This window comes from Sarcophilus harrisii, chromosome 1, assembly GCF_902635505.1.
Source record: "Sarcophilus harrisii chromosome 1, mSarHar1.11, whole genome shotgun sequence".
NCBI classification, from domain to species: Eukaryota; Metazoa; Chordata; class Mammalia; order Dasyuromorphia; family Dasyuridae; genus Sarcophilus; species Sarcophilus harrisii.
Genome location: NC_045426.1, coordinates 454,696,695 through 454,720,112, shown reverse-complemented (window position 1 = coordinate 454,720,112; position 23,418 = coordinate 454,696,695). Strand labels below are relative to the sequence as shown.

Here is a 23,418-nt window from a genome sequence, read left to right as displayed (position 1 = left end):
GAGTATAATTAATGCTCTGCAAGTGCAGTATGACAAGCTACTAATAGCATATGGGTTGCTGCTTGGTTCCAAGGGGCAACAATGTATTCAGGATTAAGTGGTCAAATGTCATTAATTACATTTGCTCCCTTGGACTTACTTTACTTCCATGTAATGTACACATTATTTTACATTATAGTTATCTGTGTCTATGTCATTTCCATGCTAAACTGTAAGCTCCATGAAGGCAGGGACTTTGTCTTTTCTAAACTTTGCATTTCTCCTTATTCCTAGCACAGGTTATGCTCATAGTAGATGCCTAAAAAATGTTTGTTGTATTGAACAGAATAGAATTGGAGTAATTAAGGACACAGGGATAATTGGATCCAATATGTGTTTTTCAAAGAATTATAATCAATTCAAATGCAGGAAAATCACTGCAAGATTCTACAAATTCAGTTTCAACAGAAATTGATTGAGTAGCTTGCCATGAGCACAACAGCAGTGCTCTCAAGAGTGGAAAGGTAAAAGGAAGCCCTATTGCTCACCCCAGCTGTTTGCCAGCTGGAAAGCATTTTTCATCATGAGTAAAGTAGAAGATTGTTTTATAGTGTAACCAAAATGATGCATTTCAAGCAATAGGCCCCCTCAACCAGCCCTGTTCATTCTGTGTTTTGCATTTATAAATAAATATGCTATCTTTGATTTTATTCACATTTATAAATTTTAAGAACAAAAAATCATAGGATTGTGCCTCATGTTGAATATCAGGAACCAGTACGGTACCAGTGACCGTGCTGCCAGTAAAAGAAAAGGAGAAATAAAAGTCACTCATTTGACCTTCTTGAGAAAGCATCTGAATTCATAGGAAAACAAGAATCTGGAGATCTGCTAATCTGTAGAAGTGATTGCAGAATAAAAGGTGATATTTTTGTTTATCCTGACTGTGACATCAGGGAGATAATTGCATGATATGGAAGTAGACTGGGTTTAAGTGACAGAAAGCAGTGCAAAATCACCAGTCTCACTTTCTCCTCCAGAGACATATAGGTCCAGTGACAAGATGGTAGGAGGTTGGGCAAAAGTCTAGGGATCAGAAGCAGAGACCCTAGTTTGATAGATGTATTTTCTCCTCAAATTAACTAATGGTTGAATCATCTGTCTGTATGATATTGTTGGGATGCCACTTCATTTCAGGTAACATCCTCCAATATAAACCTAACTTCAGCTGTGCTGGATAAATAGCAGAAGGATCTTTTGTTAGGCTGCTGCTTAATCTTTTAGAAAATACTTTCATGAAGGGGAGCATATGGGAAGATAGCAAGAGAAATGTGCTCTCAACCATCCTTAGAACTTAGGAGACCCTGAGCATCAGGGGAGAAGTCATTGTATAGGGAGTGAGAAGAGAGAGCCAAATGACTTGAATTTTATCCCTCACTTCTTTAATCCCCTATAAATCTGATATCTCTTCTTGCTAAGACAGCTGGCTAGGTAGTGGATAGTCAGCCTTAAATATTAGCTTTGTGACTGGAAATTTCCTCTCTTGTAAAATCAGGATGATAACTAACTACCTTACAAAATTTATTTGTTAGGATGCTAGACACAGAGTAAGCCCTTAATTAATACTTGTTCTCTTTGACCTCTGTCCCTGTAATACAGAGAATCATGGATATAGAGCTGGAAGGGACACTGAGGTCCAAGAAAGGTTGAGTGACTGGTTTAGAAGTTTTTAGGAAGAGTATGAACCCAAGGGGGGGGGTCTAGGTTTAAAGGTAACATTCTGGACATGTATCATGCTGCCTTCCCAAGGCTTTTTGTGGTACAAAACAGGATTAATAACTCCTGCCTCAGAGAATCATTAACTCCTTCCTTTTAAGAGAAAAATCTTGGTAAAGTGATAAAGCATTAGAATTAGGAATCAGCAAAACTTAAGTGAAAATTTCATCTTAAACACTTCTTAGACATGTAATACTGGGAAAGACTGTAGAATAGTAGAAAGAATGCTGACAGGGGATAATAAGGTGATGCAATGGAAGGAGCACCCTTCCTGGCATCAAGAGGATCTGAGTTCAAATTTCACCTCAAATATTTACTAGATATGTGACTTTGGGCAGTCAGCCCGAATGCTTCTCCCCATACCTTCCCTATTAAAAACAACAACAAAAAAGACAGGATCTGAGTTCAAATTTCATCTCTTGTCACTTATCTATATGACTTTAGGCAAGTCCACTCTCTGGGCCTCAGTTTTCCAGTATGTAAAGTGAGGGGTTGGACTAAATGACCTTCTAAAATGGCTTCTAGCTCTATGATTATTCAGTTATTTAAATTCTCTCAGCTCTGTTTCCTTCTTTGTAAAATGGGAATAATAATAGCACCTTCCTTAAAAGATTGCTATGAGATTCAAATTAGATAATATATAAAATATTTTATAAACAATATATCAATAGTAGTACTGTATTGTCTTGACTATATAGTTATCTACAGATTTGGAACACATTGTTTAAATAAATTTATTTTTCTTAATAAAATGGGTTCCCCAATTACATATTTAAACAATTAATTACATTTAAAAAAAAGTTTTGAGTTCTAAGTTCTATCCCTTCCTTCTTTCCTTACTCCTTTCCCCTTTCTTGACATGGCAAGCAATCTAATATAGGTTGTAGATGTGTTAATTATGTAAAACATTTCCATTAAATAAACCATTTACGACTTGATTTGTCAAATAGAACCTTTACTTCTTTCTTTTTTCATTTTTAAGAAAATTGGCTCTGAAACACCATCCGGATAAGAACCCTGATAATCCAGAGGCTGCTGAAAAGTTTAAAGAGATCAACAATGCTCACACTATATTGACAGATTTGACAAAGAGAAATATTTATGATAAGTATGGGTCCCTGGGACTCTATGTGGCAGAACAGTTTGGAGAGGAAAATGTTAACACTTACTTCATGCTATCCAGCTGGTGGGCAAAGGTGAGATTAACTATTTCTTTTCTTTGAAGAGTTTTCCTGAAAAATCTTGGATGTGTACTGTTTTTTTGATTTCTAAATCTTTTTGCTTAACTATGTTGTCATTCAAGTTTCAAAAACGTACATAGGTATCACTTTCCTGAAAAGGTGCTATTTAAAGAATTTTCCTTTCTGCTTTAATTGATCAAACAATTAAAATACACAGCATGTCTTGTAACACTTCAAGATATTAATTATATTTGAAGTTGGAGCTTTGGGTTAATTCAGACTCCCCCTTCCCCTCCAGTAATGACTAAATAAAAAGTGAATCATTGCTCAAAGGCAAAAAAAAATTTCCATTTGTGTGACAACTGCTTAATAAATTATTTTAGAACAAATTTAGCTGTGTACTTTGCTATATATAGCACAGGCTACAGAAACAACAATAATCAAAGAGATGGTATGTGGTAATTGTGTCATATACGTTCACCTTGAGCCCTCTTTGAGAGTGGGAGAAAGTAAGTGAAGGAAAGGTGAGAATTAAGAAGTAGAGAAAAACAGGGAAGTGAAAGATATTTATGTGTGTAGAGTGAGAACTAAAATGACAGGTAGATTATAGTAGGAGGAGGGGGAATCTGCATTTTAAGAACCTTATGTCATTAGGACCTACTTGTATACACAGCCACCAAGTTTGATTTCCAAAGTATTCTTAATATAAGTATAATGGTTGCTTTGGGTCATTATATATACTTGTGTATGTACATGGTTCTCTATCTAGGTATAGACTAAAGTCATGATAGGTATATTTATATATAGGCTTAACTATCAAGTCCTTGATGGCTTTTATCCACAGGAATAGAGTCTAATTGATATGAGTCTTAACAAATTTCACAATATGGATGTTGTTCCCATTCCTATCTTCATCTACAAATCTTGCACAAATGAAAATGAGCAAATGAATAAAAGGCTAATTTAAAGAAATTCAAACAGCCCTCAATTTTAGGAATGCATAAGTATAGTTCTTTATAGTTCTTGAAGTAAAGGAATTGTTTCATTTTGGTCTTTATATCTCCAGTACTTAGCATATTGCCTGGCATATAAGCAGGGACTTTAAACTCCCACTAAACTGAATATTTTTACACCCCAGGAAGGGCTATAACTCTAAGCACCAGAAAGGCAGTATAACATAGTAGAAGGAACAAAATATAGAGTATCAAAACACCTGTTCTCTTACGTTTATTAGTTATATGACTGTAGGCAAGGTATGGTCCATGAACATTTAGGAAATCTATTTTTTCCTCTATAAAAGGGAAGGGATAGTAATAATATCCACAATACTTAGTGTATGAGATTGCTATGAGACAATAATGAGATAATTGTAAAATGCTTCACAAATCTCCAAGTGTTATATAAATGTCAGTTATTATGCCTTTCCCAATGCTTCTGGATCTCAGACCCCTTACTGTCTTAGTTGGAGAATACCTGGAACCCTCCCCTTCTGCTGCAAGTGAAACCTGTTGAGTCCCAATAAGAAGATACAGTTTGAAGATGAGAGGATAGGTTAGTATACACATATGGAATTGCATCAGAGGGACATATACTGTATATTCTTAACATCTGTTATCAGACCTTTAAATTCATTTCTACATAGCAATAATTTTATAAAGTTTCACATAGAATAATGTTTAAAAAATCTGTACTATTCTGGTTCTATTAAATTATAATTTAAATGAATTTGTAGAGAGTAATAATAAAAACATTTATTTGGATCTTTAAAGTGTTTGAAAGGCATTACATACATTATTTCATTACCAAAATACTCATCTTAATATTTTTTCTTGTGAATGGAAACATGCCAAACAACTTGATTTATAAATGAACACTTGAAACACAACTGTTTTGTAAATTAGGGACTGGCTATATAGTTTAATGAAGAAAATGGGTTAATTTCGCTGCTTAATCTAATGAGATCGAGACTGGGGCCATTCAGTATGCTTTCATTTTCCTTCTCTGCCTCAAGATGTTGTTTCTTTGTCTTTCCCTTCTTCCTTTCTGCCTCAGAAAGAGGCAAGGCTAATCTGTATTCCTGATCCCATTCTCTCAAGATTGCTATGGGAACTTTTCCATCATGTTTCCCTCCCTTGCATCTTTAATTATTTTCTTTCCTCTTAATTGTTTTTCCTCAGTCTAAAAACATAGGAATACAGATTTAGAGATGGAAGTCTAACCCCAACCTCTGAGGTCATTAAATCCAATCCCCTCATTATTTGAGAGTCAGGAAAGTGATATATACTCAAGTCTCACAGATAAGTTGGCAGAAAAGGGATTTGAATCCAACTGATGTCTCTGTAAAGAACACTTTTCCTAATGCATCAAGAAGGCATTTTTAAAATAAACAAAGACTTGTTTATGCTCAAGCAATTAATATGTATAGCAAATAGGATAAGAACGCAAGTTTTTACAGACTCCAGTTCTCTTGCCTCAAGACCATACCATCCTTCTACACACTTGATGGCAAATAGGTTATCTTTTGTATTTCAGTGAGTACATGTCTGATGCATTCTAAAAGATTCATTAAATATTTAAAACCTAATCTGATATCTGTAATATCTCTTCTAAGGTATCACAAAAGTTAGGTAAGTGTGGCCTTTCACTAAAAGGGGAAAAATAAATTTTGCACTGCTGTAAAACAGTGTTGTGGAATACTATTAAAATTGTTGCTGTTCTTATTGTGTTTATTTGCAAGGGACCTTAGAGGCCAATCTTCCTAGCTTGGGTCTGAACAGAAATCTACAGCATCCTTGGCAAATAGGCATCCGGCTTCTGCTTGAAAGACCTCCAGTGATGAGGAATTGAATGTTTTCTAAGGCAGATCATTTCATTTTGGGGTAGTCCTAATTTTCCCCCATAAACCTATTGTTGTCAGTTCTGCATTACATACAAGTTTATTCTCTTTTCACATGACAGTTCTTCACCACTGTGTTCATTCTACCTCTTTTCTTTCTTTAGAAAAGGGAATCTTGACAACCCCTTTCCATACTTCAAAGACTCTAGGGCTAGGGGAGGGAAGAGAGGCTTATAAAATCAGAAAAACCAATTGTCAATAAAGATGGTTCAATTGTAGAATGTATCATCATTTAGGAAAGATTCCCAAAGTAGTAATTATAATAAAACTAAGACAACAGATCAGAGCTATAGTGGATAAGCTTGTCTCAGTTTTTTCAGCTGTAAAGTGGGAATAATCATAACATCTGCTTTCTAGGATTGTTGTGAGGATCAATCAAAATAACATTTGTAAAGTGCTATTTTTATAGTGTCTTTAAAGATAATATTCAGTAAATGTTTTTCCCTCTCCCATTTCTTCTCTTCTCTGTCCTCTCCTTGCCCCACTTCCTTTCAGCCCTTTGGAGTCAGGAAATTCTTATTTCAAGTCCAATACTAATGAAAACATATTACTTGGGGCTTGGGTGTAAGGGAAAGAGTCATAATCTATTGGCATTTCAGCCAACTCTCCAACAATCACAGGAATTCTCTGTTTGCATGGAGAAGAAGTTTGAATAGTAAGAGTTCCCAATACAGGTGTAATCACAAGTCTAGAACAAAAAAAGGAAAAATATTAAGTAATCCTAAGGTTTTAGGATGGACTGTTTGACTCATTTTAGCCTATGGTTTTTTGTAATGACTAAGACATACTTAAAATTTTTTTTAAATGGGCTTTTTGATTTTCTCTATGATTACATTGCTAAAAATTCAAATTGACTTATGACAAAACAAACCTAGAAATTATATAAATAAAATTATTTTTAAAAAAACCCTTTTTATCCAAATAAAATCAGATTTAAATGATTGAAGAGAAATATTCATTGTTCATGGGTTGGCAGGACCAATATAAAAAAATGACAATTTAACCTAAATTAATTTATATATTCAATGCTATACAATTTACCAAAAAAATTTACTGAATTAGGAAAAATAATAATGGCATTCATTTGAAAGAATAGAAATCAAGAATATCAAAGGAACTAATGAAAAAATGTAAGGGAAAGAGGCTTAGCAGTACCAGAATTATATTATAGGGCAGTAAATAACAAAACTTTTTGGTAGTGACTAAGAAACAAAAAAGTAGACCAGTGGAACAAAGCAGATGTACATTTTATAGCAGCAAGTAAATACAAAAACTTGTATTTGGCAAGTGTAAAGGCTTAAGATTTTGGGATAAAAATGCATTATTTGGTTAAAAAAATTGTTGGGAAAACGTTGCTTTTTAATGCTCTCCAATGCCTAGTCTGTTCCTTAGGGTGGACACTTAATATTTTTTTCCAAAGTAACAAAATTGTTGTTCTCCTCTTTCCTAACATACTTTCCTAACCCAGATAGTAAGAGAAGCTGCAGACATTTATTCTAAAAACAATGTAATCGATTCCATGTTCTTCACATTTTCTTGTAATCTCTTTCTTTGATCATGTCCCCTCAAGTGTCTTATCTTAAAAGGAAGAAATTATCTGTGTATCAATGAATAAGTGTAAAATGAGGCAGAATGTGATAAGTAAGGGCAAAGGAGATATTCACACTAAATTATTTTATGTTTTAAAGGAAATCTGAGATCATTTTCAGCTGGAAATGAAAGGTTTTGAGGTCCAGAAAGGCTTCTTGTAGTAGTTGGAACCTGAGCTGGACCCTGAAGGCACAGAAACATTTTTAGTAGGTAGAGCTCAAGGTCCAGTCATAGGGGGAATAGCCTGTGTGAAAATTATAGTGGAAGACATGTACATATGAGCAAATGAACTACAGATGTTTACTAACACATTTCTAAGGAGATTCAGATATCTCAGTTCAGAGGTATTAGAATAATGATAATTATATAATAAGAAATACATGTTTGCAGAGGATATTAGTATTTATGATTTCTTTTGCTGGGTGAAAGGGCAGGGCTGAAGTGGTATGGAAGGTGAGTGGTCTGAGACAATAAACATGATATATAAACTGTGAATATATTAATATCTGGAACTTTTCCCCAGCTCAAGAGGAGTCTGGCATCAGAGTGAGTATATGCTGAATTTGGAATCTCAAGATGAGTTAAGCTGACTCTGCAGCTTACTACTCATGTAACTTTGAGAGTCACATAACTTTTCTGGGTCTCAGTTTTATCATCTGTACAATGAAGAATTTAGACTCAATGGTATCTGAAGTCCCTTCTACTTTGAAATCCATGATGGGCAAGTCATTTGATCTTAGTCTGTTTTCTTATCTGTAAAATGCAAAGAATAATTATAGTACATTTGGATAACATATAAAGGACTTTGCAGACCTTAAAATGCTCTACAGGATGTCTCAAGTTTTTGTGGCATCCTGTGTAAATGCTAACTACTACAGTTATTTCATTCACATTGTGACTTTTCCCATTGTGGTTTCACTATATCACAGGTAAGCATGAAAAATTAAATGGGAATTTTGGGGGAGTTTTGTGGAAGCCAAAGTTGAAACTTAAAAGATGAGCAGATGATACAGAGAAAGTTTAGAAACTCAGAAATACATAAAATGTATGTACAGTATTCTAATATCAATATATTTTATCTTTTAATACCTTAATAATTCAGACTTCTTCTCTGACATGAAGGGAGGCCAAAAATTATATGCGGATTTTCCAGATTGAAGGGGATCTCAACGTGGGAGCAATAATTGTGACTAGTCACTTAACCTGTGTCTGCTCCAGTTTCCTCCACTGTAAAATGGATAAATAGAAGAAATATAATAAATAATAAATAAATAATATGTAAGGGTTTTGGGGAAGATGAGATGAAAGAATATTTATAAAGGACTTAACACACTATCTTTCCCATAGTAGGTGCTACATCGATGATTATTATCTCATTTTTCTTATTTATAAAGTCAAGGGATTGAACTAGATGACTTCTGAGTTCTGAGTTTCTATTCTAAATCTATTTCTTATGACCCTGTGGCTCTCGTCAGCGATCTTTTGGGGAATTTTTCCTTCTATCTTTTTTTCTTATTAGACCCTGTTTGTGGTCTTTGGCATTTTGACGGGCTGCTACTTTTGCTGCTGCCTCTGCTGCTGTTGCAACTGCTGCTGTGGACGCTGTCGGCCCAAGTCCCCAAGGGGAGGAGAAGGAGATGTCTATGTGTCCCCGGAGGACCTGGAGGAGCAGATCAGGAGTGACATGGAAAAAGGTACCATAATCCTTGATGGAAGTGTTTCCAGTTTGGGGTTCTGTCTAAGTCCCTGCCATGGAAAATAGTAAGTGTTGTAAAAGTATTAGGGCATCTGTCTAGATCTCAGAAGCCAAACCATGTGGGACCTCATGGAATCCCAGATTTATCACTTCCTTTTGAATAAAATGTAGGAAGTGTGCTCTCAGGTGGCAAGGGGTGGGGGGGAAGGGAGATGATCCTTTAGTCAGTCAGTCATTAAACATTTATTGTCTCCTTTGTGCTAGGCTTGAGTAACTAGGTGCACAGTGGATAGGAAGAGGGGTGAGAGAGGGAGGATAGACATTGCTTTGAAATTCCTCAAGGAAAACCATTTCAAACTTTAGCAGTACAAAATAGATAATGAAGTTCTCTATATCACGTAGACACCATGCTTTTTCTCTACTGTATTCTTTACAATCTGGTGTTCAGGAGATGAAGACTCTAGAAGAATATATTGAGAGAGGAGAGAGAGAGAGAGAGAGAGAGAGAGAGAGAGAGAGAGAGAGAGAGAGAGGAGGCTCAGAGAGCTTATTTCCTAGGGTAACTAGCCCATGAGAGGGCAAGATTTCTTAGAAGCTGGACTCCTCCCCAGGACCTCTCTCAATCTGGATCCACACTTCTGGAGCTAGTCCAGCACTAAATTAGAATAATTTATATTATATAAATGTATATAATATATATAATAAATATATATTTAACTTTAAATTGCTTTATTAACCACCTCTCCCTGCATGTATCAATAAAACCTGATCATTCAGGCTTATCCCAGTTAGATTTTGCAGTGTCAAAGCATTCAAATTTAGGTAGGATTTCAAAAAACTCAAGCTAAGAAAACCTGACATATCCCAGATAATCCCCATTGAATAAACAACACAAGCTTAGTTTTTCATCACCCCTGCTTTTCTTAAAATTACAATATTGCTGTAATTAGGACTTTTATCCTTGCAGTAAGAATAGAGATCATTGGACTTAGAGTCAGGAAAACCTAAGTCCAAATCCAGTCTTAGACACTAAACCAGCTGTGTGATCCTGAGCAAGTCACTTAATACTATTTGACTCATTTTCCTTAGATGTAAAATGAGCTACAGAAGGAAATAGCAAACCACTCTAGTATTTTTGCTAAGAAAATCCCCAATGGGGTCAGAGAATTGGACACTATTAAATAACAACAACCACAAAACAAATCATAGCTTAGAATTGGGAGCACTTGGCAGTATGGATCCAATGCATCAGTGCTTTCTGAGGGCCTGAGCTTAAGGTCTCATTTTTAAAGATTTTGGTGGAGAAACAGACCAACTTCCATCTGTGTCACTTGTTGGGGTTAGCTCATTAATGTACTCAAATCGATCTCAAAATTATCAATAAAACTTCAAAATTCCATCTATAAATTTTTCAATATCTTTTGATGTTCTGTTGCCTTGGAACTGAGGAGGTCTTGATTTTGTCTGGAATTCACGTATTACAGGATCAGATCCTTGACAAGTAATATCTAAAAGGCTTCTGTTGATTCAGTACATAATACCAGGATGTGAATTTTGACCAATATATATATTAAAATTTGTAAATTATGTTTCTTTGATTTCGGGGGAGGTTTATACATGGCTTCCAGGTTCCCCTTATTTTCTGCTTCTGCTCCTTTATACTGGCTAATTATAACCTTATTATACTTAAGTGGAAGGAAGCAAGCATATAATTTTAACATACCCTTCCTAACTCAATTTCTTCAATTGTAATATGGGGACAATAACAGTACTACTTGAAGGCTATTATGAGGATCAAATGATCATTTTTTAAATGCAGAGTACAGTGCTTGGCATATAGTGGGACTTCATAAATGTTTGCTTCCTCCCTTTCTTTTTTTCCTTCTTTCTTTTATTCTTTTCCTTCTTTCCCTTCATTCCTTTCTTCTCTTTATCCTTCTTTTCTTTCCTTCCTTCTTTCATTTTTTTCTCCATTCCTTCCCTCTTTCCCTTCTTTCCTTTCCTCCTTCCCTCTATCTTCCCTTCCTTCTTTCTTCCCTACTCCTTTCCTTTTCTTCCTTCTTCCCTCCCTCTTTTCCTCCCTCCCGTCCTTCATTTCTTCCTCCCCTCTTCCTTTCCTTTCTTGCTTCTTTCCAAGATGATTACTTCATGACCTAAAATATGTCCCAACATAAGAAATACCTGAGTCAGCACTCTCAGGCCAATTGCCTATCTGGCTCCATAGTCAGCCTTTGATTCATATTTAAGGATAGTTTCTAGAAGAATAAGGTGGTTGCCATCTACTAGTAAACCCCACCTTAAACTCCCCTCTAGTAGTTAGGATAATAAAGTCAATGAATCTAACTTGCATATTGTAAATGATATAGTACAGAATTCTCTGAAAAGCCAACTTCTTTCCCTTTGTTCAATTTCTTCTTGTTGTAGTTTGTTTGTTTTTTAAATTTCCACCAGGTTATTGAATGGCCCCTGCTGTAAGTGTCCTGTGGCAGATTTCTTCCTGGAACAGGTATTCATAGCAGGAGCCAAATTCATTGCAGGTTTCCTGCCTCCAGGGTGACTGGAAAGACTAGTCATTAATTAATCTGTGTACCCCTCACTGTTCTCCGACCTAGCACAACTATGCTCACAATTTTGTTTCAGAGGTCAGATTGTAGACTGAAAAGCAACCAGGTCCCATTTGTCTTTTGTTATTTTTGCCCATAAGGAAAAGATCATTCGCTTTTCTAAGTATTTTAAAATGGACATTTTATTGACAATATCTAAGTTATATAGTGTGAATGACTTTTATTTTATCTTTAGTTAATATTTGTCCCTCTTGTCTACTAGAGACAATCCATTTAGGTGAGATATTAATGATGAATAGAATAGATTAAAAAATGAACTCATTAGGAAGTGCTTGTGGGCACATACCAGTAATCCTGGTTACTAAGGAGCCTGAGATTCGTGGATCACAGGAGCTCAGGAGTTCTAAAATGTAGTGGAGTTTAACATCCACTGATTATCTGCACTAAGTCCAATACTAATAAGGAGAGCTTCTGGTTATGAAGGGTCAGCAGGCTGCCTCAAGGAGGAAATATTCACGAATCAGAGAACATCTATAAGGGACAACCAAGGTGGCAAAGGGCCCTGCAGAGAAGGGTTATCATATAAAGAGAGAGTGTAAGAAAAGAAGAGGGTTAATATATAAAAGTCTTAGATTTACTTCCTTTGGTCCTACAGACCAAAACCAAAAATAGTGAATAAATATTACAAAGAGGCAATTAAAAAAAAAATCTTAATGTTAGGAAAACCTAAAAAAGTTGAACTTTCTTCAAGTAAAACTGGAAGGATTAATAGTTTCTTCTTCACTAGAATACTGAAAACAGAAGGTGGATGATCACACTGTTAAACAGTTTCAGTCATATCCAACTATTCATAACCTCATTTGGGGTTTTCTTGGCAAAGATGTTGGATTGGTTGTCCATCTCCTCATTTTACAGATGAGGAAACTGAGGCAAACAGAGTTAAGTGACTTGCTCAGGATCACATTATAGAAATAGTATCAGATGAATCCTGCCAGACGGCATTTAGGAGACTGTGAAAAGGGACAATCAGGACTGCAACTTTCATGTTACTTGTGATTGGTGATAAGTAGAATAGATTAATTAAAAAATAAACCCATTAGAAAGTTCTTCGGGGCACACATCCTGTAGTCTTGGTTACTAAGGAGCCTGAGATTCTTGGATCACAGGAGCTCAGTAGTTCTTAGTTGGAGTGGAGCTAAAGTCCATTGGGTATCTGCAACTAATAAGGTGAGTCCTTGATTGCTTAAGGCCAGCAGGCTGCCTAGGGAGGAACAAACAAATTGACTGTTTGGAAAACAGCACATTAAAGCTTCACTACCAAACAGTAGTTCAGTAGAGGCGGTGGTTACACCTATGAATGGCTACTGATTTTCCAGCCTCATGAGATAGGGAGCAATATTCTTACTCCTTCCCCTCAAAAAAGTTGACATTCTGACATTGAGAACTTTACATTAGTAACTCTGAAAGGAAAGGGGGGAAAAAGGCAGGAAACATGAATTTCCTATTTAGTATTCCTTTTCATTTCATTTTGGGCTAAACATAGACTCTCAAGCATTGGCAGGGATTTAGATGGCATATAGTCTAAACTCTCACCAAGTACAGAAGTTTCTTCTACAGTACATCTGTCTAGTCAATCAGCTCCTACATATATATTCTGAGATCATATATTTAGTGATGAAAGGGACTTTTGAGATCACCTACTCAATCAGCAAGCATTTATTAAGTAACTAGTATATGTGCCAAGCTAGTGTGTACTAGACAAAGTGCATATAAAGACAGAAACAAGTACCCTTTACATAATATATGGACAAAACTGAGGCCTAAAAAGTTGATGTGAACTTTCCAAGTTCCTGCAGGTAATAAGTGGCAGGGCTAGTGCCTCCAAACCTAGCAGTTTCTCCACTGCATGATTTTGGTGGCTGTAATTGTTTTTTCTTTTTTTTTTGTTTAAATGACATCTAGATGGTCATTTGGAGATTATGAATAGAGAGATTTCTCCAGATGGGCTATTATTTGAAATTTATTACTTTAAATTCATTTCTTTTTCTCCCTTCAAACTACTCCTTTATAATATACATTAGGTGAGGATGTTACAAGAACAGAATAATCAATGTCTATTACCAGAGAAAAGAGACTTCCACCAGAATACAGAGTGTTCCTAAGGGAGGTCTGGAATGCTTTTATGTGATTTATCTGGCTCATTACTTCAAATGAAACCTGGGATTTTGTCTTGAGTACATATAACAACCACAAATCACACTTTGCTTATGCTGTGGAAATGTTACCTGCCTGTAATGACCATGGATAATTTCATTTCTCTGCTTTGCAATAATTTTGAAAAAAAAACAACCAGTGTATATACATTTGTGTGTGTGTGTGTGTTCTGCTTATCTGTTATTCAGAACTCCAATCTACAAAAGTAAAGTCCAAAAAGGATAAGTTCTTGTCTCCCCATGCCATACAAGGCTGAATAGGAGCTAACTATAGATATGTGCTTCTAATTTGAATTCTGATGTTTGACATCTCCTTGCTAAAGATATGATGGAATATACTATAATACAGACTTTTCAATCCATACAAATCAATGTTTAGATATCAAATTCTATTTTTCCTCCATTGACTTACATAAAACAACTGGAAATATTTTCCAGTTTCCTTAAGACTTCTAATTTCAATTGATTTACAATTTTTTTTTTCTGAAGGGAAAGAAGACTTTTACTACTTGTTGTTATTCAGTTTTATCTGATTCTTTGTGATTTCAGTTGGGATTTTCTTGGCAAAGATACTGGAGTGGTTTGCCATTCGTTTTTCCAGTTCACTTTACAGATGAGGCAGGGTTAAGTGACTTGCCAAGGGTCACACATCCACTGTGTCACCTAGCAGATAATGTAATGATCTCTTTACAAAAGTACCTTCAGGTGTTTCCTGTAGTTTCTTTAAATACCTTAGTGAGTCTGGTCAGTAGGGGAGACTGGCTAGTAATTTTAGGATTCATAAGCAGTCCTGAGAGCTGATTCTACTTAAGCTTCCACATTTATTGTAACAGAAAGAGTGCTGGAATGGGAATCAGGAGTCCTGTGTCTGTGCTACCAGCCTGCATGCATTTTTGTGATTAGATTTTGTGGGGAAGACTATGGCAGAGTCCCAGGACTAAGCTTCTAGCTTCACACAGTGAGGAACTCCTTCCAGCAAACACACATTATATCCTTTACCTTGGCCGGCCATGTTGAAATCATGCTGTTGAATAGAAAGGGACCAAAGAATAATAAGTGGATGATTTAGAGATGATCCACCCCCATTACTGAAGGAAAGTAGATTGAGATAAGTGTTTTGCCAATAGTCACTCAACTAGAAGAGTCTGAGAAGGAATTTGAATCTAGGTTATCCTGGATACAATAGATATACAAAGAAGGACTTTGGTTTAGGGAGCAGTCATCTTGTACCCTGCCATCATAAAAATGAATCTTGTTGACTCAGAATCAATGGAATACATCTTAAAACATTGTTAAAGTGGGGATAAACTTCTCCACAGGCTTGGTATGAGACTCAAGAGATCCTGTATGTAAAGCAATTTGCAAACCTCAAAAGCAACCTGAGCTATTATTAGCATTTTTCCTCCTTTTTATCCTTGAATCTCCAACATACAGAACTATCCTTTTCACATAGTAGGTATTTAATAAATGTAGAATTGAATTGAACTTCCAAAGGGGAAAGGATCAGACTGCAAAAATGCTCAAAGTTCAATAAAATACTGGTTTTTTTTGGAGTCACCATCCTCCCCTCTCTACTCCCTCTCTCCCTACTTTTTAGATATGGTCTCTAATGGAGAAGCAGTTGTAGTGTGACCTTGTACCCAAGATGTCAGCTGCAGCAGTTACTCACTCTTGCTTTTCCCCCTGGAAAGAACCCAACCTGAGGTCATGCCGTATGGTGTGTAATTAGACTCCTGCTCTTGGCCAAGATAACTAAGTTCTCTCTCTATTTTATATTTGAGGCTCACCATGACATTTTAGTGCTCTGAAAATAAGGTAGGAGTCTGAACTTGTCCCCCCATTAACTCAGAATTCAAAGAAAGTAATGATTTTTAAGCTTAAGAGGAAGCATTTCCCAAAACACTGGAAAAAAGATCTGAAGATCTGTCTTCTTACTGTTGATCATAGTTCAAATGTGCTATATACCCCTGGCTTACTGGGAGAGCAGTGCATATTCAAAGATGGAAGCTACCTTGGCTAGAAAATCCTTTTCCATTCCCATTCTGCCAATTATTCCCTTTCTATTGTCATATCCATATCTATCCAAAATTTTCACACTTTAGGAAAGTTTTGGCAAAAATCCCAACATTATTAGCATTATAGAACCAATCATAGGTCATAAATGAGAGGATTTAGAGCTAGAATTTTAGGAACTTCAAAGATCGTGTAGTCCAACCTTTCATTCTGTAGAAACAAAAACTGATGCCCATAGAAACAAAATTATTTCTCCAAGGTCATATACCTGGGAAATTTGAAAATCAGAATTAAAATTCAGATCCAAATCTAGTGTTCTTTTCCTTATACCTCTCCAGAGTCCTCTATTATTTGCCCCTGGAAACTAAATTAAGAGGACAAAGAGTTATTCAATTTCAAGTAATTATAAAAAGAAAAAACTGAGAACTAATAAAATGACAAAATCAGAACTCCAGTCTGGGTTCTTGAAGGCTCAAATGGGTCAGAAATGGAAAGAACCTCACATTGGTTTTCAGCTGTTCGGGGAATATCTGAGGACTTAACAGCTCATGAAAATCTAGTAAAAGCTATGTTGAGCAAACTGATTCACTGCTCCCACACTAGTGTCTTAGCCACATTAGCTGACATTCTCACAAAGACAAAGGTGATCAGCAGCAGAAGTCAAGAGGGCTTGGTGGGTCACTTATTCATTATGGTCTTCCCAACTTTGCAGGAAAAACTTCCCCAAAAGATTCCAGTTTTATAGAGCACAAAGAAACCTATCTCTGTCTCTTTAAGTCTTTATCAATACTTCCAGGGGTCCCCAAACTTTTTAAATAGGGGGCCAGTTCACTGTCCCTCAGACCGTTGGGGGGCCGGACTATAGTAAAAACAAAAACTTTGTTTTGTGGGCCTTTAAATAAAGAAACTTCATAGCCCTGGGTGAGGGGGATAATCGTCCTCAGCTGCTGCATCTGGCTCGCAGGCCGTAGTTTGAGGATCCCTGCAACTGTTACAACCATCATTCACTCCAATCAATGAAGTACCTGAGAGCAGGATTATAGATCTAGAAGTCCAAGGTGTACCTTACCTCATTTTACAAATAAAGAAACTTATTTGTTTCCTTAGGAAAGGGTAAGTGATCTTTCCAAGGTCACACAGCAATCACGGGACAGGATTTGACTCCGGGTCTTCTGATTCCAAAGCTAGTATGCTTTCCATTGTACCAAGTTGAAGGGGAGAGGGAAAAAAATCTGGGTGCTAGAAGACATAGGGTTGGAATATCAAGAGAGGGTAGAGAAGTTTTTAAAAAAAGGGTGTTTGTGTGACCACAAAGATAAATTTCAAGTCTTTTAACACTTTGGTCTAGGGCTAATCCCTTATATCCATTGGCCTTGTAGTTGTAACTACTAAGAATTATTTCTTTTGTGGTTCTTGCTGCTTCCTCCTCTTATTGTTGCATGAAGAGGAGAGAACTGTTAACAATATTACCACTGACATTCAGCAAGACATAAATTGAACAAAATCCTTGCCAGCAAAGAAAAACCAATCATTTAAAAAATGTTATCATTTTAATTCCCCATTCAATTATATGTTAAAAAAAAACAATTTTAATAGTTTTTTAAAGTTCTGAGTTCCAAATTTTATTCCTCCCTCCTCCTTGAAATATTATATAAGTGCAATCATGTAAAACATTTCCATTTTGTACAAGACTCCTCAAACAAAAAAAGAATAAAAGAAAGTGAAAAACAGCTTCAATCTCTATTCAATCAATAACAGTTCTTTCTCTGGAGCTGATGATATGCTTCATTATGAGTCCTTTGGGATTTTCATGGATCATTGTATTGCTAAAAATAGCTAAGTCGTTCTATTCTTCAAAGCACAATATTGCTATTACTGTGCACCTTTGCATCAGTTCATTTAAGTCTTTGCAGGTTTTTCTGGAATCATACTGCTTATCATTTCTTATATTTCTTATATTCCACTACAATCATATACCACAGCTTATTTAACCATTTCCCAATGGATGGGCATCTCTTTGATTTCTAATTCTTAGCCACCACAAAAAGAGCTGCTATAAGTATTTTTGTACAAAAAGGCCTTTCCCCTGCCTTTTTGATGTCTTTAGGATATAGACCAGACTTAAGAGTAGTATTGCTGGATCACAGGGTATGTACAGTTTGCCTTTCAGGCATAGAAAAAAAAAACAGTTATTACAATTGTTTGGTACATTGTTTACATGAAGATAGAGACAGTGTGCATAAGCACAAGTTGGGGGAGCTTCACAAAGAGTCCGACACAACTAAACAACTCTATGTCACCTCTCAGGTTAGCCATGCTCACTCCTCCCTCTTTCCCCAGATTTAGCATTCTCCTCTTGTCCTCAAGCCCAACCATGCCCCAGTTAAAAAGATAGAGCTGCATAAATATGAGGCTCTCCCTAAAGAGGGAACTAGACTCTGGGAAGTAAACAGCTGGAATAATAATTCCAAGGAATAACCCTCAGTTGAGAAATCATACAGTAAAGTTTGGGATAATAATTGTTAATCTTGTCTGGTTAAACCTATAGTCCTCAAAATGATGTTTTCAATTGCATAAAATAAAATGTAAAGGAAAATAAAGAAAAGCAATTTTAAGTAAAATATGTTTACTGAACTAAAAAATATTCATGGATCTCAAGTTAAGAATCCTCAGTTAAGGGGGAAAAGAAATAAATACAGGGTGATTGCTGATTCCTCATTTAAGGGTACTGAGTCAGTTATTGTTGATTAATAATACAGAAGTGGGCTGTCTTCTCAAGCAATCTACACAGGATGTGACAGGGCTTCCCAAGACTTGTCAAACCTGATGACTAATATCAACTTCTGGTGAGTCACACTTGATGATATTGCCAGAAGAAATCTAGAAAACACAGTTAGGGATTATGAAATCTAAGGCAAAAAGACTGAAGGCTTTAGGGACACAGGTGGTATTTTCATCACAGCTGCTATTCAAAAACAAATGTTTCAAAAGTCAAAGGCAGATTTGAGAAGCAGTTGGTTGAGAAAATGGCATCCTAGAACGTAATTTGGATTTTTGGACCAGGAACTAAAATATATATACATGGCAGATTTTTGGCAAGGATAGAGTATACTTAATAAGGGCAGGTAAAATTGTGTTTGTCCTACAGTTTCACAAATCTAATCAAAAAGGCCTTAAACGGAGAATAATATCTGCACATCAACCACGTGCAGCCATCATGGAGAGTGGCCAAAAGGTTGGAAGAAGAGCAAGAGGGATAAAACTCTACCCCAAGTGAGAATGCCGATGACTGAGGCGAAATTCTTTAGTAAATTGTGTTAAGAATCTAAAAAGATAATATGTATAGCTCAGGACAAATTTCCTTCCAAACTTGATTCTACTCAGTGACTTTTTGCTGTTTCTTGAAGAGGACACTCCATATCTAGACCCCAATCGTTTTCTTTGACTTATCAGCCCCCCATTCCTGATTTGTTCTTCCTACTCATCTCTGCCTCCTGACTTCCCCAGCTCTCCTCAAGATTCAGCTCATACTTTTTAGGAAGAAGTTTTTCTCAGTTCTCCTCTCCCACCCCACCCCATTGTTAGTACCTTTCCTCAAGAATTCCTCAATTTATCCTACAGATCTTGTATGTGCAGGATTATTTGCATGTTGTCTCTGTCATTACAATGGGAGGTCTTTAAGGGCAGATACTATTTCTGCCTTTCTTTATATTTCCAGGGTTTAGTAAAATATCTGGCACATTGTAAGTTCTTAATTGAAGCTAGCGAGTCATTTTTCTATGAATCTCAGTTTTCTCATCAGTAAAATGAAAGGGTGACATGGGGAGTAGACTATATAGCCATTTCTAAAATTCTGTGAGCTTTAACATTAGAGAATGAGAACACCAGGAAAACGTAGAGTTGTATAGTTGAACAAATTGTTAGTAAATAATGTCTTTCCCATCGGAAGTCAACAAATAGAAGAAAATCCAGAATGCATTTTAGATAGATGGATAGACAGTGTAAAATATATATGAAATAAATAAATAATATAATATTATATATATAATGTGTTGTGGACTCTTCATGACCTCTTTTTTGAGATTTTCTTAGCAAAGAAACTAGGATGGATTGCCATTTTCTTCTGCTTATTTTACAGTGAGGAAATTTAAGAGAAACAGGATTAAGTGATTTGTCCAGTCACACAGCTAGTAAATGTCAGATTTGGATTCAGATTTTCCTGACTCCAGTCCCATTGCACCTCCCAGCTGCCCCTATATATAATGTCCATGTGTCTGTGTGTGTATATATTTGCATATGTACGTGTTATATATTACATATGTTTTTATATGTGTCTATACATATATATGTGCCTGTATAGATCTAATGATATATCTAGTTGATTTTTCTTGAAGTGCATCTATCATTTGTTCTTAAAAGACAATATAATGAAGAGGATGTTATTTTGTTTCTTTCAGAGGCAGACTTCCCCATCACTCTTCAGCCTACCAGTGCAAATGAGAAAACCCAACTAATCAGAGAATCCCGCAGCTATACTACAGACTCCTAGATGACCAGCAAGCTCAAGTTCATGGATCCTTCTGGAAATAGCAGCAATGCGCCTGGCAAGTGGAGGGATACCTGAAGGAAAGAGCCCCAATGATGTTGCAAAACCCCAGGAATCCCTTTCCCATTTACACTTTATTTTGAGGTTAGGCACAGGTGGTTGCAATGTAATTTTCTGAGCAAGCAGACTCTCTTTGAGTAGACTTTCTAATGAAAGAGATTCGATTAGACAAATTAAGATCTGCAGAACGTACCTTGTGTTCCCCCCTCACTTTTCCCCTCTCCCCAGATACTATAGGGGCCCAGCAGATTTTAAGGACCAATGTGCCTTCATGGGCTGGTCCCAATACTAAAAATGGGAATCAGTGATGGGAGCATCTCTCTTTTCCTCTAATAACTAAAAGAAGTCACAAGAACAGTCACTGATGTTTTAAAAAAAGAAACAAACACCCCACACACACATATTTAGGGGAGAATTTAAGAAACATTTATCAACAGGGAGAATTTTCCCATGACCCCTTGTAGCCAGAGAGATTTCCCAACTCACTCCTAGTGGGTTTGTGTTGCATTGTGTTAACAATATCATCACTGCAGATTGTTGGCGGGTGGGGAACGATTTATGCTCATACATACATGCTGGCTTTCACTGACTTTCCAGCAGCAGAAGAATATTAGGAAAAGGTTAAAGGGCACTTCACAAAGCATCCTCTTAAAATTATAATTTGAAAGTTATAAATCACCATTCAAAAAATTGGGATTTGCAAAACATTTCTTTGCTGCTAGATTTCTCCTCTCTTTCCTTCCTCATTCCTTCAATTATTTTGCTACATTAGACCTTACAATGAGCTGAGGCAATTATTTTGAGCCATGACTCAAAATTTGCTGTAAAGTCATTACCTGCTACTGGCCATGTTGCAGGGGCTTTGCATCTTAGATTAGCTGGATTAGAAATAAGACAGACATGCCAGAAACACTAACTTTCAGGCCTTAAATTTCACAGACCTCTTTTTTTGGAACTGGTTTCATTCTGAAGAAAAAAAAGCTCAGCTATATACATTAGATGAGGGAGGTGAAATTTGGTCCATTTTCTGATTCAATAACTTCATTCATATTTCAGTAAAAGAGGAAGGACAGAAATAATGAGTAGGGGACAAAAATATCTCAAAAATTGTACAGGAATAAAAATGTATCATTTTTAAAAAGTTTCATTCTTTTTCCTCTCAAAAAAAATTGTTCCTTTAAACATTAAATATCTCTCTTGCTATCATTATTTCCCAATGGAACTACATTCAATTGCTAAATACATATTGTTATATTTCTAGGCTCATAAGGTTCTGGAAAATGTTTCAGTTTAGGTAAGGTATATAATATAAAAAGCCTTTGAGCTTGGGAATCAAAAGATCTCTACCCACTTGCAGGATCAAGTGAGGATTTGATCATAGATAAGATAGAAATAGCTCACTTTTATATGTGCTTTGCAATTTGCAAAGTAATGTTAATAATTATCCTGTTAGGTAGGCAAGGCAAACAGGAGGGTTTACCATTATAAATATGAAAAACTGGCCCTACTAAGCTAATTGACTTATGTAAGGTCAATAGTTACTAAGTGGCCAAGCCAAAATTCAAATCCAAATATTCACAGTCCTCTGTCTTTCCATCAGAATGCACTGCCCCTCTGGTGTCTGAGAAAATTAATGGTCTTACCTCATTTTTTCCAAGTCAAGATGCTTTTTCCCTCACTTAATAGTATTTGTTTTTTCCAGTGACATGAAAAGATAGTTTTTAACATTCATTTTTATAAGATTTTGAGTTTCAAAATTTTTGTATCTCTCCCTCTCTTCCTTCCCCAAAATGGCAAACAATCTGATGTAGGTTGTACAATTATATGAAATATATTTCCACATTAGTCAGAAAGATGAGAATCAGAACAAAAGAGAAAATTAGTGGTCTTATCTAAGCAAAGCGTATCATTTTATAAATGTAATGAGATTTTATAAACACATACTTCTTGTGTAACATGAAATCTACCTGGAAAAATACAAAAATCTCTTAAAAGCACATTATACCCTTGAATTATACTGCTTTCACAGCTCCAGCAAGTCCATCAGAGGTACAATTCATTGCTGACCTTCCAAGTAAATAAGTGGCTAGTTCTTCCTGTTGTTGGCTCACAAGACTATATGCTGTCTAATCCACCTGTCATTTCAGCTACTCACAGCCCTCCCACTTAATCTCTAGGGAAAGAATAAAGACTAGTTAGCAATTTGGTTACATGTTGCCCCCTGCTGGGAAATGTAACTCAAGCTCTTGCATTTCCAACCTCATCTGGGTATCTTTGCTGTAGACAGATCCTTCTCTCTATCTGGGCACAGAGTAGGAAGATGGAATAGTAGAAGGAGAGGAAAATTGTGGCCCATAAATTACGATGTAAAGGTGGTCATACTTCCAAGAATGAGGTAGATCATGATTTCTACTTACTGGTTTTAGTCATTTTTTTAGTTGTGACCGACTCTCCCTGCCGCCATTTGGGGTTTTCTTGGCAAAGATACTACAGTGGTTTGCCATTTCCTTCTCCAGTTCATTTTGCAGGCAAGGAGCCAGAAATAAATAGGATTAATTGACTTGCCTAGGGTCAACAGCCTCATTTCAGAGGCCAAATTTGAAATCAGGAAGATTTCTGACTCTAGGCCCAAGTTGCTCTAGCTTCCACTTAACAGTTTATTTCTGGTGTGCAATGAAGTCAGTCAGTCAAACATTAAACATCTGGGATATCCCAGGCATTATACTAAGTGCTAGGGATACAAAGAAAGGTAAAAGACAAATCCTCCCCTCAAGAAACTCACAATCTAATAGACAAGATTTTGTATTGTCTACATAATAGACAATATACAATTATGTACAAACAAATAATGTACATAATAATCAACAGAAGACTGGCACCAGAATTGAGAAGGCTCAGGAAAGG

General features: G+C 36.2%; 1 protein-coding gene across 8 annotated transcripts in view; it reads left to right on the top strand.

The window, feature by feature from the left end:
- The window catches only part of DNAJC5B (DnaJ heat shock protein family (Hsp40) member C5 beta), a 105,405-nt gene extending 84,876 nt beyond the window's left edge, over nucleotides 1-20,529 (top strand). For all 8 annotated transcript variants that reach the window (XM_003759729.3, XM_031946337.1, XM_031946334.1 and 5 more), the window contains 3 exons: nucleotides 2,738-2,951; nucleotides 8,942-9,116; nucleotides 20,366-20,529. In XM_003759729.3, the coding sequence (XP_003759777.1) occupies nucleotides 2,738-2,951; nucleotides 8,942-9,116; nucleotides 20,366-20,457 (481 nt within the window). In that variant the 3' untranslated portion in view covers nucleotides 20,458-20,529. The remainder of the gene's footprint in view (nucleotides 1-2,737; nucleotides 2,952-8,941; nucleotides 9,117-20,365) is intronic.
- Nucleotides 20,530-23,418: the final 2,889 nt, after the last annotated feature.